The following is a 15,195-nucleotide window of genomic DNA, read 5'->3' as shown; positions in this document are numbered from 1 at the left end:
AGGACTGTCACCATAGACTGTCACGAGCGCCTTCTCTGACTGCCAGCACGAGAGAGAGCACTACTCTTGCACACAGTTAGGCCATACAAAGGTAAGACATGAAATATCCCTCCTTTTTTACTTTTGCTAAGTGGTTCATATAATAAATATTAAGTATTTTAAATACTTAAACCAAATTCTATTACAATCCTCATTTTAGGTAATGTGTCTATTGGCAAGTAAAATTGTACATTATGTTCCTCTTTGGCGTCGATATATAAAGTCAGTTATTTAAACCGTTATTCTTACAATTACATATTTTCTGGACTTAGGTTTCTAGAATTCATGACATGATGGTGGTGGCTTGCAGCTAAGTCTATTTTTACGCAAGGCCGTCAGCTGGCGAGATCCATTTAGAACTGCAGTGCATCCAGAGAGGATAAGGCATCAAGTTGCAAGTTAACTACAAAACAGTCCCCTGTCCAAGACTGAAAATCCCCGTTCACTGGAAAGAAAGGCGATTACATTTATGATAGATAAAATGAATTAAATGTGCCGACTGATCCACTGAAATCATTGTTAGCCTATATGTAACTCTTGAGTGCGAACTAGTAGCTGTGACCTAAAAAGGGGTGTGTATTCGTTTTATAATGTAGCTGCAGCACACTTTTGCTTTTCATGGAGGTGTTTATTAGTCAACGAATTCGTTAATTTATGTTCTGAAAAAGGGAGTGTCTGCTCTTAAAGCTTGACTCGTTTTATGTCATTCTTATTTGCATGTAACGATAACTAGCACAAGTAGAATCAATGTAATGTTGAGTGCGGGCCTTATTCTCAATGTGAATGACAGAGATGATTCAGGCAGATTTAAGAGACAGATCGACGCGAATTTCAAAGAATAATCCAATTTCAGACGTTTAGTTATTTAATTAATTGTGGAAGCCATTTTATTTTATCAGTAGACTGACTGTGAGATCTGTCGTCTGTATCTTTGTTTAATACCAAGTCATAGCAAGCTTTTATATACTTATATTAAGCCTCCATGGATTAGGTTACATTCTAGGCATAACAACAATATAGTGTTTGAATAGTTTTTTGAGATTGGACTCTACAGCAAGCAAATGGTTTCCAGTCAGACATTTAAGGCCATCGGATTTTCCATTGGTCCAGTAGGAGCCGATGCAGTTGTAACGTTCACATTGAGTGACTGGGCTTGAAAACTGAATTCATTCATGCATTCAAAAGTCAGTAGACAAGCAAGTAAGGGAAACTCAATATGAGTGGAAAATCCATATCCTATTGAGTTCACTCTGTCCCATCCCTGCTTAGAATCTGATGAGATATCAACAAAGTTGCATATGGACAAGGGGAGTCAGGTGGCTGAGTGGTGAGGGAATCGGGCTAGTAATCCGAAGGTTGCCAGTTCGATTCCTGGTCATGCAAACTGACGTTGTGTCCTTGGGCAAGGCACTTCACCCTACTTGCCTCGGGGGAATGTCCCTGTACTTACTGTAAGTCGCTTTGGATAAGAGCGTCTGCCAAATGACTAAATGTAAAATATGACTGCATCAGTCAAGCTATAATGTTACACCTTTATCATTACTTTAACGGTTGTGCCAACTTCTATCCTGCATATATAGCCTAACATGTCAGTCTGTATTCTGGTTGCTTGATGCTGTACTAGATGATATACACTAAAATATTACATAACTGTAGTTACTTTGTAGATACTACAGATTCATCCAAGTATGTATAATGTTCATGGTTCCTATGTTTCATTGCATAGGTGTTTTGCGCAATCTCAATGCCGCAAGAGCCACACCCTACTCTGCCAACTGTATGCCATGCTACTGCCATGCTTACTCTGCCAAGTACAGCCAGTCTGTACATCTATGATATACAGTTTAGACTATGCTTTATCCAGAAATGTTCATTTCCTAACTCCAGGATACAATACGTTGTGTGTTGGTCAATGTTGATTATAATGACACCGTAAAATTATGCTGACTCACTGCCCTGGCCGCAATGACATGGATGCAGCTCAGCTGACTATTGGCTTGGTCAACCAGTGAACTGTTCTGTACCAGCGCAACACTTAATGTTTTCAGCTGTTGTTACCTTTTGTTAGCCCTCTGCAGATCCAGCATCATGTCTATCCTGAAGATCCACGCTCGGGAGATTTTTGACTCCCGTGGCAACCCCACAGTGGAGGTCGACCTGTACACCAAAAAAGGTAATGATGAAATAAAGAAAATATTATCTCAAACATTTTACAGGATATCCCTTGCAATGCACCCCCTCATCAGATGAATTGTTCTTGGGTTTGCAAAAATGTAATTCACTAATATAACAACACAAATCCAATGGAACAACACAGAATATTTATGCTCGTACTTCACATCCCAGATAGAATATCACAGTTTAGATGAGTTAAAATCAGTTGTGACTTTTTCAAAGCGTGGCTATGTCTTGTCTGTTTTACTTCACTTATACCAGCTCCTCAGAAGGTATACAGATCCAATGGTACATGAGTGAAAATAGCTCTTGTAACAGCACACTACTAGACAGCATTCTGTTGCTGTAATGATTCCCACAGGATGCTAGAGAAAGGACGTACAGTAAGAGGATCATTATTTAATGTCTAAATACCATGACACTGTAGCTGTCGTGTAAACAATACCTTCCTGCCCTGTATGATGTATGTAAGCAGTGATACATTGGCACTGGCGAACCCAACCCATCCCTGCCCAGTGTCTTCAACAATGACATATGAATGCAGTACTGCAGGTTTAATGTTTTCAGTGAATCAATAACTTAAATGGAGCCAACGAACGCAGCACTTTTTGATGACTTGCTGAAGTGAAGTAATGTTTGTGTCGTTCTGCTTCACGGTCTAAAATAAAGCTGCAGCTCGTTGAACTCATCTAAATGTCCAGAATGTTAATGAAGCAGCTGAAAGAGCGATGGTGAGACTAAAAGGGGGTTGTTCCAAGAAACCATTTTGGAAAACGTATTGGTATATTTCCTCTCATTATAGCATGTTGCTTGGTGCTCAAAGTTACTGTAAATAGCAGTTTCAACTCATGTTCAAACTTTTCCTTTTTTTGAAGATGAGTCCTTGACCTTTTTCCACCAGCCGAGTCTCTTTTGGCATGGTTTGCTTCAGTAAACAAAGATAATTGTTTGAGCCGGCAGTGTCAAGTCACCCAGATCTAATGTGTCTCTCATATTACATAACCGGCTTGCCTTTAGTTGCTCTTCAGTATAATGTTCTATTTTCAGATTCAGTTGTAATCCTGTAATACTGACTCATGTCGTGTTGTGTATTTGATGCTGTGTCAAATATGCAAGTTTTTCATCTTCCAGTACTTCAGTTTCACTGCAGATCTGCATATTTGAATGTTGTTCGGACATTGCACGGAGAGTACATTTCTTAATATTTACTGTGTTTATTTAGAATATAATACAAATATTAGCCAAAGCATCCCAGGGCAGATAGGTGATTTCTTGATGCAGATGATTTGGTAAGCCTGGGCCCATGGCCTAAATCACTGATGTGTTTTCATGGTTAAGCCTTAAATCCTTTTCGAGCTGCAGATTCTGTCATTGGTTTGACCATGACTTCCAGTCCAATGAGCAGACAGAATAGAAATGTGCCCGTTCAGATTTTCCTCACATGAATGAATCCAAAATGGTTGACTTTGGCACACGGGTGTGCCAACGCATCCTCAGACCCACTGCACATGCTCAGTTACCAGGACTTCCTGTTACATCACAGCACACCGCATCGCAGCAGCTCTCTGTCTCCCCCAGCAGACAGTGAGGTCACCGTCTCAGGGGATGCTACTTGCTGATTGGATGATTTCCCGGGGGCTTTTCTCTCTGTCCTTACAAAGCAACCATCATATCCAGTTACAAGAACACATTGGGTTTTCTCAAATGCTTATATTTATTTATTCATTTGTTTGAATCTTTGTAAAGTCTTAGATCAGTGAATAACAATATGGTATCTGTGAGCTGGGATACCTTTTACAAAGTAATACAGGATCAGTTAGCATCATTCATTTTTTTGTGTTGCGTCTGTCCTGCAGGTCTGTTCAGAGCCGCAGTGCCCAGCGGGGCCTCCACCGGCATCTATGAGGCTCTGGAGCTGCGTGACAATGACAAGACACGCTACATGGGCAAAGGTACGACTCTGAGTATTCACACAGTCTGTTTGAGAAGAGCTCTTGCTACGTTCCAGTCAACCAATGGGTTTCAATTTCAACTCCCTTTGTACATTTCCCGTACTTTTCTGGCCTTCCTTTTTTCTTTGTCTCTGACACCTCATATCTTTCTCCTCCTCTGTCAGGGGTGAAAAGAGCTGTAAAATATATAAATGAGTTCTTGGCCCCAGCTTTGTGTAACCAGGTAAATGAGTGTGGAATAACACAATTAGAACAGCAGGGGTGTTCTCTAGTCTACAACAGCATGTGGAGTGGATTTTGTTTCGAAAACTAACCTGTAGGCACCAATAGACGATCACAGATCTCCCGAAGAACCATGATTGTATTGTAGATTCTACCTTATATGCCAGTGCCTACCAAAGATTCCCTCATAGTTAATAAAGCGTTTTACTGCCAAGTACACTTGGGCTGCTCTGTGATCGTCTGTGGTGCCTGTTCTGCTTGGCCTTCTACACTCTGGGTCAGTGATGGTGTGCTTGTCCCTTGCAGGTGTCTCAAAAGCTGTTGATCATATCAATAAAACTATTGCACCTGCATTGGTTAGAAAGGTAGGAACATTTATTGTGTGACTAACCTGAAAGTGTCAAGGCTTCAAAAACCTGTGAGGTGTTAAGGCCCGTTCACACCAAGAACTGTTAACAATAACTATATTTGCGTCTACACCAACCTCGACTATAAGCAAATCGCAATGTTGTCTTCCATTTCAAATATGCGGGCACTTTAAATTCAGATGGATTCTGATTGGTTGTCAATGTTTTATCATTCATCAGCTGGGAAAAAAATAGCTTTGAAAGTGATCCCAATAATATTGTTCCCCTATATACGTAGTTGTCGTTATCCTTGTGGTGTGGACTCTGCTGTTTTTTTTAATATAGAACGATTCTTAAAACTTTATAGTTATAGTGATCGTTTTTGATGTGGACGGGCCTTTACACTTGTCATATTAGTCATCTTAGTTTGCCCTGGAAGTAGATTCTATTCGTTTTTACATTTTAATAAAAACGGTAAGACACAAAGTTGAATGAAGTTAACTGCCAAACACAGCAATTCAGTCTGCCTGTGTATCGCATTAAGTTTACTTGATATATTGTACTCATGTTACATATGTAACCACAGAGGTATAATGAATGCAGTGGTCCTTATAGCAGTGGTAGACCTTTACACTGTGGCAAGGCCTTGGGATGCTGTGTGTCTATTAAATACTATTAGAGGCTGGTGGTTTGCATTAACTGGTTTGAACTAATCTTCTGCTGGGCTTGTTGTTATTCGCACCTAATAAATGTCACCTATGCCATATACAGAGTGTGAACGTTCTGGAACAGGAGAAGGTTGACCAGCTGATGCTGGATATGGATGGCACAGAGAACAAGTGTAAGTTTTGTCTTCAGTTGAGGTCATGAATTGACATAATTCAAATGGATTCACTGGATGTGACTTCTGTGCAAAGATTACAAATACCTTAATATGTAGTTTGGTGCACATGTTCAAAATATGTGTTGAGGTTGAAAAATAATATTTGACATGATCGTTTAGTGTACTATTTATTTACATTTCCGTCATCTCCCATCAGCTAAGTTCGGTGCCAATGCCATCCTGGGAGTGTCCCTGGCTGTGTGCAAGGCTGGTGCTGCAGAGAAAGGCGTTCCCCTCTACCGCCACATAGCTGACCTCGCTGGCAACCCAGAAGTCATCCTCCCTGTCCCCGTAAGGCCACTTGAACACGACTGTCCCTCCAGTTATCGTCATCCAACCTTTCTTCTGTTTGACACTCAAACTTTCCTCTTTGAAGGCCTTCAACGTCATCAACGGGGGCTCCCACGCCGGCAACAAGCTTGCCATGCAGGAGTTCATGATCCTGCCAGTGGGGGCCAGTTCCTTCAAGGAGGCCATGCGCATTGGTGCCGAAGTCTACCACAACCTGAAGAATGTCATCAAGGAGAAGTACGGCCAAGATGCCACTAACGTAGGAGACGAGGGGGGCTTCGCACCCAACATCCTGGAGAACAAGGAAGGTGAGAGGACACCAGGAGGAAAGCGTTCAGCAGAGCGATGTCAAAACAGTATGGCACCAGTCCAATAGACGGGAGGTAGTTGGGCCAACACCAACATGATTTAGCAATGATAGTACTTTAATGAAAAACTAAAGTGAAGAAGGGTTCCTCAGTTAAGAAATGTAGGTTAAACTCTGAGAAACACACTCGCTGAGAATGTTTTAAAGGAACGTAATGTCTTATCTACTGAGCTTTGCATTCCTAGTCCCCCAGTGCTTTATCTACAGTATGTGTCCTCCCTCCCTCCCTCCCTCCCTCCCTCCCTCCCTCCCTCCCTCCCTCCCTCCCTCCCTCCCTCCCTCCCTCCCTCCCTCCCTCCCTCCCTCCCTCCCTCCCTCCCTCCCTCCCTCCCTCCCTCCCTCCCTCCCAGCCAACCAACCAACCCCCAGCACTGTCTCGTTGGCCTGAGCCATGGCCTGCTGGGGGAGCTCTCTGGACTGGAATGTCCCTTTAGTGCTGACAGATGCTTTCCAAATTAAGGCTTGGACTCTAAGCCACTGAATCCACTCTATATTGGCTCAGTTACAGATCAAGATAGTGATATGGCAAATGCCCCAATGGGGCAGAAGGCAGCTTAGGTGACCATATATTGTTTAAACAGGTCAGGTGGCTGAGCGGTGAGGGAATCGGGCTAGTAATCCGAAGGTTGCCAGTTCGATTCCCGGCCGTGCCAATTGACGTTGTGTCCTTGGGCAAGGCACTTCACCCTACTTGCCTCTGGGGAATGTCCCTGTACTTACTGTAAGTCGCTCTGGATAAGAGTGTCTGCTAAATTACTAAATGTAAATGTAAACAGAAGCTTACAATACTTGTGCAAGTACTGTTATCTAAGGGTGGATGCCCTTTTATTAAACAAATCACTAGTTAGTTATATTCCTATAGACATATGTGATCATAAGGTGCAGCTGTTTTGATGTATCTTGTGCACTTAAATATTTTGATATCTCATGAAATATAAGGGATTTGATGTTCATTAAGAGCCTACAAAATAATTGCTATATTAATTGTCATGTTTACTTCCCAGCTCTGGAACTGTTGAAGACTTCCATCGCCAAAGCTGGCTACACTGACAAGATCGTCATCGGCATGGACGTGGCTGCCTCTGAGTTCTATAAGGGTGGCAAGTACGACCTGGACTTCAAGTCCCCTGACGACCCCAGCCGCTACATCAGCCCTGACCAGCTGGCCGACCTGTACAAGAGCTTTGTCAAGGATTACCCAGGTCTGTTTCCAAGCACTCTGTCATCCCCATTACTGCCTAAGTTAGGCTGATTCTGTTACCTCTCAGAGGCCAGGAGGATCTCTGAGGGGATGTGCAAATCTGGTCTATCCTTCAGTCGCTGGAGTGTGTTTAAGGGGCTTTGGAACTTGGCTTTAGAGCTAGTGCGCACCAGCATGGATGCAGTTAATTGAATGATTTATCGGGTAATTAATTTATTTAACAGGGAGTGATTTGTTTAGAATGGAAGTCATTTGTATTTTCTAGGTGAGCCCTTTAATACAAAACAAATACCATTAACTATATATATCAACACAATACCACATAGGAAGTCTCAGTCAAATCACTCATATAAAGTATATACACCAATAAGTCACACTTTCGTCAGTCAGAATTTCATCCAACATCTTACTGCGTTGCCCTAGAGACACTTCAACAAAGAATTTAGGAGGGGGAGGGGTCTTTCCACATGACTGAGTCTCCCTCCCACACACATTTTTTGGGTCCAGTGGTCTCCATTGAAGACCCCTTCGACCAGGATGACTGGGCGGCGTGGTCCAACTTCACGGCATCCACCAGCATCCAGGTGGTGGGTGACGACTTGACAGTGACCAACCCCAAGCGCATCGCCAAGGGTGTGGATGAGAAGGCCTGCAACTGTCTGCTGCTCAAGGTCAACCAGATCGGCTCCGTCACAGAGTCCCTGCAGGCGTAAGTGTCCGGTGGCAATTCGCTTTCGCTCCAGTATTATATCCTATGTTAGCAGCACCGGCTAATGGATTTGTATTGTACTTTCAGGTGCAAGATGGCCCAGTCTAATGGCTGGGGAGTGATGGTCAGCCATCGCTCTGGTGAGACAGAGGATACCTTCATTGCTGACCTGGTGGTTGGGCTCTGCACTGGACAGGTAACCCATCTTTGATGCCTTTGTAGATGCTACTGACTTTTAGATTTTCAGATTTTAGATCGCCAATATCATATATCATATCAATGTTGTGCTTTTTTCTCCAGATTAAGACTGGTGCCCCTTGCCGATCTGAGCGTCTGGCCAAATACAACCAGTTGCTGAGGTGAGAACTGACTTTTAACTCTTCAAAGATTTAATAATAATCACTAAACCTGTGTATATATAATCTTCAATAAATTCTTATAACTAATTAACTAATAGTTCATTTTTCTCCCCTCTCTATCCCAGGATTGAGGAGGAGCTTGGCGACAAGGCCCGCTTCGCTGGCCAGAACTTCAGGCACCCAATCTAAATTGTTCACCTGCCTCTGGCCTGTCTGTTTCCATCGTGAATACTGCCCATACATTAGCCACGCTAGGTTGCTCTCCCTGTCTGGAGGGAAGGTGGATCGGCAGTGAAATCCAAGGTTCCAAGTCTGTGGTCTGTGGTACGGAAACCTGTATTTCCTTGTTCTCCACATTGTACCGCCCATCCGCTACTAAGCTTTGGCTACCCAATTGGTATTGGTCTATTTGTTTGTGTCCGTGTATCGTGTGAGAGAGCTTTGTTTTTGCTTCTTGTGAGTTGTAGTGAATCTGGTTATCTCCTGAGTATTCTAGTGCAGAGCTACTGTAAGTTTAGTACTGTGCTGCATTGAGCAGTTATAAGAGTACCATATGTGCAATGTGTCGCCTCTGATGAGTTTTAGTGTTGCTGTAAGCGTTGGCGCAATTCAAAATAAACAATCTCATATGAAATGGACAAGATATCCTAGTGTCTGTGCCTTTTCATTGTTCATTGTCAGGCCAGATCATGGACACACAGACCAGGAATTCCTTGTGAACTGGTAAGATTTTACATTCTGTGTAGGATATGATGATGTCATTAAAAGAGAGTATATTAAGTTGCTATAGATGTTCCACTTTTAATCACACGCATCATGTATGATTGATGAAAAGGAAACATTGTGGGGAGTTTTTTTTAATTTAGTTTAAGTTATCAACAGTATACAAGGGACACAAATGACCTTCTGTGAGTAAGTGTTGTAACAGTAGTGCCACTAAGGGGCAGTAGAAACTAGAAACATAACCTGAAGTAAGAGGCACCATTTTTGGCCTCATGTAGGTAAATGGATCCATGACTGCTTTGAGGCGCATGTGAGTTATTGCTGTGTGGGGCAAGATTCCTTTTCACAAGCCCTAGGTGATTGCTAGTTGATTCTGTGCCATACCAGGTAATTACTGAATATTTATTTGTATGAACCTGCAAGTAGCAGTTGCACCTAACCACAGTTTATATCATAGGGCTTGCTAAAGGTAGACACATTTGGCATTGGGATGGGCCATTTTTGAAGATTCTAAATTAAACCATTGTAACTTGATTTAATGCAGTTAACGGAAACCTTTCTTGTTTTAACATGGCAAACTATGTATTTCCTTGAGTCACCTGCCACCTGGTGGTAACGTCTGTCCTTCACATTTTGTTCGTTTATTATTAGTTTCCATAATGAAGAGGGTGGACCTTTTGTAAGAAGTTAACCACAAAAGCTTTGCAGTTAACCTACATTCTGCTTAGGAAAAAAAGACAACGCCACAATTCAATATACAAAGAAGGCATACAGAGACAGTTTGTCAACATTTTGCAGATAATGTAAGAGATTAAAAAGAAAGGGAATGCCAATTTGAACGGCGGAGTGGTAGTAGACACTACTACCACTAGGTGGCGGTAGACACTCGATTGTTTGAAGAGAACGTTGCTGCTAGAATGTACATATTTTGCTCGGTAGATGACAGTAGTTTACCAGTAGAAATAGAAAGCCTATCTTCATCAAAGATGAAGAAGGCGAGAGCTGTCATGCTGAGTTCCTCTCACTTGTCTGTGCCTCTTTATACCTGAAGGAAAAACATCCTGACACAGATTACTCCCTCTTTACTCAGTGCTCCATCATTTATGACAGCATTAGCAAACGTGGTCAGTTGCGAATTTCAAGTAAAAAAGCCACACAAGTGAAGTCAAGTGGCTTGCATCTGACTACTCCCCCAGTGGTTGCGGTGCTTGGCTTTGCTACCCGTGTGTGCTATTGTTTGTTGTTGCAGTCCTTATATCTCAAACAAATCACAGATGTTGTAGAACAAGATTTTTAAGGTAAGTTGCAAGCTAACTAGCAATGCTGTAACGTTGTGTACATCATGTAACTAGTGCTAGCTAAAATGTTGACAAATAAAATATAGCTAGTGTTAGCGATGCTATCATAGGTAGCTAGTCTTATGAATTAGCTGGATGTGTCACTTTCTTGCTGTTGATGACAACGAATTAGCCAATGTAGTTAGCATTAGCTAGCTAGCGTGGATAGGGGCGGGTGGCTAGCTGCTAGCTAGCAGTGCGGTGGCAGCAATGCTAGCGTTAGTCCTTAGCGGTGCTAGCTAGCTGGGTAGCAAGCTACGGTGGTAGTGATCTTGCTACATTGTTTTGAGGGAAGAAACTTCTGGTCTAGATAACGTGGCTACATTTGAACCAAGGTGTTCTGACGGGGTGTAGCTAGTTCCTAGGCTGGGTCACAATCAGCAACATTAACGTTGGTTGATTAGTACTAGTTTTAGCTAGCATGCTAGACGCATCAGCTAACTTGCTAACGTTAGCAGCTAGATTGCTTCTCGACACATTGTTTGCTGTTAGCAATTTGATCCAGTGCTACACAGTATCAAGCGTTTCTAGTTTGAAAATGTTTCACGTATGCAGTTGCCAGCGTAACCCCACATTGTTTGATGTGATGTTCTGATTGAGATTGTCTTACAGCTATCCATCATGTCAGATTTAGTGTTCATGACTAGCAGCAGCATGCCTATCATGCTTTGTTGTGTTTGTCTTGTGATGTTGCTTGGAGGGAAGAAGTATTCAGGTAGGAGGTAGTTCTAAAAAAATGATAGCAACCAGTACAACTACCTGTCTGGAGATATCTTTGATAGACTCCTTTTTTTTGTCTCTGGCAGTTTTTTCATTTGAAATAATTAATAATGATTGGTGGTACTGAGACCCTGCCCAAATATCCAGTGTTGATTTGAGTATAGACAGAATCAGTCAGTGAGGCAATCTAATGGCATTTTGGCATGTATTCTGACACCAAATTACTCAATCTGTATTCTGCAGTGAGGTTGATCTAGATAGCTAGAACACTTGAATAACTGTGTCAATTTGATAATTGTTGCTCTAGACAACTTCCTGCCTAACGTCCCATTACAATACATTGATTTCCCTTTTAACAATCAAACAGGCCTCTGATGATGCAGCGCAGTAGGTTTGGGGAATGATGCGTCTTGGCAATGTCTGGGGTTTTGATTCTGACGGAATAAGAATCGTCTGATGAGTGTTTGAGGTTCTCTGAAATGGAGAAGGCTCGAGATTTACACAAGGGGGGTAGTTAGGAATTGCTTAAGGATTGATTTGAGCGACAAGAATTGCCGGGGAGTGATGTGTGGCAAGTGGAAGACATTGCCTGCCGCTCTGAAGTGTCAGACAAGCTGAGGTGGATCCCTGGTGAGCTGCTGCCTGTTCGCTGTGCTGTGCTGGCTCCTCTTTGTTGGCTGATTTGTCAATATGCAGGATTGAGAATTCAATGTTTTCATGCTGAGCTGGAATGTCAGCTCTTGCTGTTTTTCACCTAGATTCCCTCCACAGAGAATCTTACCTTCAGCTGCACACATTATCATCAAAGATTCCAACACTTTTATGCCTGGGCCCAGTTGAAGGCTCCAGTGAGTTGGTTTGTTACAGTGAACGAGATGATATCCACTGGGCGGTTTTCTATTGAAAGAAGCATTCTTCACCCTTTTAAGATGGTTATTGTTTTAGTCAGGGGAGATGTAACCCATAGGCCTGGGCCTGGTCGTTTTTGTTCTTTTTGTTCGGATCTTAAATGTCAGCTATTTTACCAGTGAAACATGACAGCGCCATGAAAGTCAGTTAGTCCTAGTTGTTAGAGGGTCATAGATCAGAGCGTCTCCTGCTAGACAAGGCAGTGGATTTCAGACGTGGCTTATTTATCAACAGTGAAATCTTCCACACACTCTTGTTCTTCCTGCAAGTTCTTGTGAGGCTTTGTAACGCCAGTATGAAAGGCAGCACTAGACATGTCGGAGAGTTTCAGTCTGAATGATTTTATTTGTTTTCCCCTTCCGGCACGTGTTTGAAATCCATTTCAGTGAATCTGGTTACAGAGGAAATTAATGCTCTGGACAAGGGAACAACGTTCTCTCAAAGACCTCTTGATGGGTCCTTGAAGTGTCGTATATTCATTAAAAGTAACAATCTGTCAGCACTTACTGACAGCAGGCACAACAAGCCTGCTCCCGCATTGTTCTCCAAAGATGTTTTTCAGTTGCGCGTGCCAAAAGCAGGGTAATTGGCTGTAGCTGAGCCTTGCATGTGTTGTTTTAAGATATTGGGCTGACACACGCAGGGCAAGCACACTAGCAGAAAGGAGACAAGCTCACAGTTCCCCCCCCCCCCCCTTGTCTCTCTCTTTCTTTCTCCTTGAATTCTCCCTGTCTGAGGTGAGATGGTGGATGTGTCTTGTGTTCCCTGACAGCTTCCCCTCACCTCTCATAACAAGAGATCCAAGACGAGGCATGCAGCTGCATCCTATCTTGTTTGATAAGGGGCTGGCCGAGGCTGTCCTGTTGGCATACAGCTGGTGCGGGGCGATGGGATCACTAATGGCTGTATATGTTTACCAACCCTGAGGAGCTTGCAACATGCAGGTGTCATGACGCCGGAATCAGATCTGTTTTCCTCGGAATAAGAAAGCCATGTGATTTAAGATCCCCTTGCGATCTGTGGTCACGTTTAACACGTATTATTTAGCAGGAGACCAATCTAACTTGATTATCCATGTTTTGTCAGCACAAATGTAGCCCAGCGCTGGGCTTGTTATGTGATTCAGATGTGAGGAAATAGACAGCAGCCTATTCCTCCTGCAGACTATTTGTTGATCCAGCAGTGAGTGTAACTGAAGTCTTGAGCCTATTGCTTCATTCGAGCGTCGCCTCTGAGTGATGGCATGTAAGCAGTACAACCCGTTGCCCCTGGCGATTCCAGATGAGCAGAGTGACAGTGGAGTGTGCGAGGCCTGAGTGAAGGCAGAGACCTGCGCAGAGAGAATTCCTCATGTGAAACGTAAGAAAGGCAATCGAGTAACCTGGGTCCGTGCTATGCGGCTCGGTGTATTAAACAAAACGGCCGTTAGTCAGAGATCTGTCCGTTGGCCCTCCCGGTGGAAGAGGCAAATGAAATGGTGTATGTCAGCCCCAGCCCCCCTGGGCAGAGCGGGGGAGCGGTGTGTGTGGAGCCGCTGTGTGTGTCAGTGCTGATTAGGTAAGAGATTGCCTCATGTAATGACACGGCATGGCGCTAGTGGTGCAGAAATGCACACAATGCACACCAGTGTTTTACAAAGAGCACCCCCCCCGCTGCTGCCTGCCCTGCCTGCAAGCCGCCTGCCTGGAGAGGCTTGTAATGCAGAAACACTCCTGCAATATTAAGGCGGCTTTATGACTCCCTTTACCACAGCCGCGCACGCACGTTTAAACACACCTACTACACAAGCACACAGTGCTGTGCACAGAAGCCAAACATATAGCCCACACTCACACGGTTCTGTAAACAGAAGCAAAGCACACACACACACACACACACAGTATTGTTAACACAAGCCAACGGTCTATTTTGCAGTCTGCTGTCTTTCTAGATTCTGTCAACTGTTGATGAAGTGAGGGGATCTGTAGGAGTGAATACAGATGACAGTACAACAGGATCCGAACAGTTGGGTAGCCTATCAGGGCTCCGTAGCCACCCGCGGAACTGCACCTCAGGTAATGCTTTGTGTAAGACGCGTTTGTTGTGCCTTGTTCTGCATGATAGTAAAGCCTTTCAAGACATTCGAGGGGGAGGGGGTTTTCCTCTCTGATGTATCGACACAGGGCAGGCGAAATAAACATTGGTTTAGTGGTGTCGATACACAGCAGTGTAAATGCCCTCTTCCCCTCCACCTTCCCTACGTCCAATTCATCTTGTTGTCGCGAAAGACCTAAAATGACAGATAGGTGTAAAGACTTGGCCTGACAGTTTCCTGACACCTAATTAAAGGTGAATAATAATCAATACCTAATCAGTAATTATTAGGGAGCCTGTGTGGGCGTACGTGTGTGCGAGCAGCTGCTGAATTATGCGGTGTACTTAATTGATTTGTTTCATAGAGAGAGAGAGATCAATATGAAAGATGCAGGCGACACATAGCAATCTGGCAAACAATCAGACAAGGCTACATTTCTCCTTTGCGGTTCCATGCAGAAGGAGCTATCATTTCACTCATTTTCTCATTACATTCCTGCATGCGGGAGAACTGTAGCTCGTCTGTAAGTATCTTCTTTTAATAGGCCTGTGCTTTGGCTAAGATGTGTGGCTGAGGCTATTGTATCACAGAAGGAAGTCCTAAACACCAGTCCCTTTCATGCTGATATTGAAGTGTCTTTCTGGATTTGGTCATGAAGCAGTCAGGACAGAGCTGTGTGGGAGATTGTGTGTGTGTGTGTGTGAGGGAGTGAACCCGTGTGTGTGCATGCCTGCAGCACAGGGGACGTGGTGCCGCAGAGCGAGGAGGACAGACGGTGACGGATGCGTTAACGGGGGAACACATGAGCGCGCAGTCCGCTCGGCTACATACCGGTCAGGAGGAAATGACCCGCACGGAGTTGGACTCCCTTATCAACTCGCGCTCAT

General features: G+C 43.7%; 2 protein-coding genes across 7 annotated transcripts in view; both read left to right on the top strand.

Annotated features, from left to right (window-relative positions):
• Window positions 1–24: 24 nt before the first annotated feature.
• Window positions 25–9,190, top strand: eno1a (enolase 1a, (alpha)). 2 transcript variants are annotated; one of them, XM_067239190.1, is made up of 12 exons: window positions 25–91; window positions 2,108–2,212; window positions 4,071–4,166; window positions 4,695–4,753; window positions 5,507–5,576; window positions 5,776–5,909; window positions 5,995–6,217; window positions 7,281–7,478; window positions 7,985–8,186; window positions 8,274–8,382; window positions 8,487–8,545; window positions 8,671–9,190. In XM_067239190.1, the coding sequence occupies exons 2-12, from the start codon at window positions 2,128–2,130 to the stop codon at window positions 8,732–8,734; spliced, it is 1,299 nt and encodes a 432-aa protein (XP_067095291.1). In that variant the 5' UTR covers window positions 25–91; window positions 2,108–2,127; the 3' UTR covers window positions 8,735–9,190. The 2 variants fall into 2 exon arrangements, with proteins under 2 accessions (XP_067095291.1, XP_067095290.1); XM_067239189.1 differs by lacking the exon at window positions 4,695–4,753 and adding an exon at window positions 4,331–4,389.
• Window positions 9,191–10,469: 1,279 nt separating this feature from the next.
• The window catches only part of rerea (arginine-glutamic acid dipeptide (RE) repeats a), a 121,175-nt gene continuing 116,449 nt past the window's right edge, over window positions 10,470–15,195 (top strand). For 4 of the 5 annotated variants that reach the window (XM_067239613.1, XM_067239612.1, XM_067239610.1 and 1 more), the window contains exon 1: window positions 10,470–10,566. The gene's annotated coding sequence lies outside the window, so the exon portion shown is untranslated. The remainder of the gene's footprint in view (window positions 10,567–15,195) is intronic. The other variant, XM_067239611.1, reaches the window with a different exon arrangement.

This window comes from Osmerus mordax, chromosome 7, assembly GCF_038355195.1.
Source record: "Osmerus mordax isolate fOsmMor3 chromosome 7, fOsmMor3.pri, whole genome shotgun sequence".
Classification (NCBI taxonomy): Eukaryota; Metazoa; Chordata; class Actinopteri; order Osmeriformes; family Osmeridae; genus Osmerus; species Osmerus mordax.
Note: the sequence above shows the minus strand (reverse complement) of the source record. Positions and strands in the feature narration are given on the sequence as shown.

What these genes read in the sequence shown, in the direction of transcription:
- eno1a (XM_067239190.1), top strand. Translation starts at nt 2,128, where the DNA reads ATGTCTATCCTGAAGATCCACGCTCGGGAGATTTTTGACTCCCGTGGC. An exon ending in GTCACAGAGTCCCTGCAGGC is followed by an intron (nt 8,187 to 8,273) that starts GTAAGTGTCCGG and finishes TTGTACTTTCAG; the next exon opens with GTGCAAGATGGCCCAGTCTA. An exon ending in AAATACAACCAGTTGCTGAG is followed by an intron (nt 8,546 to 8,670) that starts GTGAGAACTGAC and finishes TCTCTATCCCAG; the next exon opens with GATTGAGGAGGAGCTTGGCG.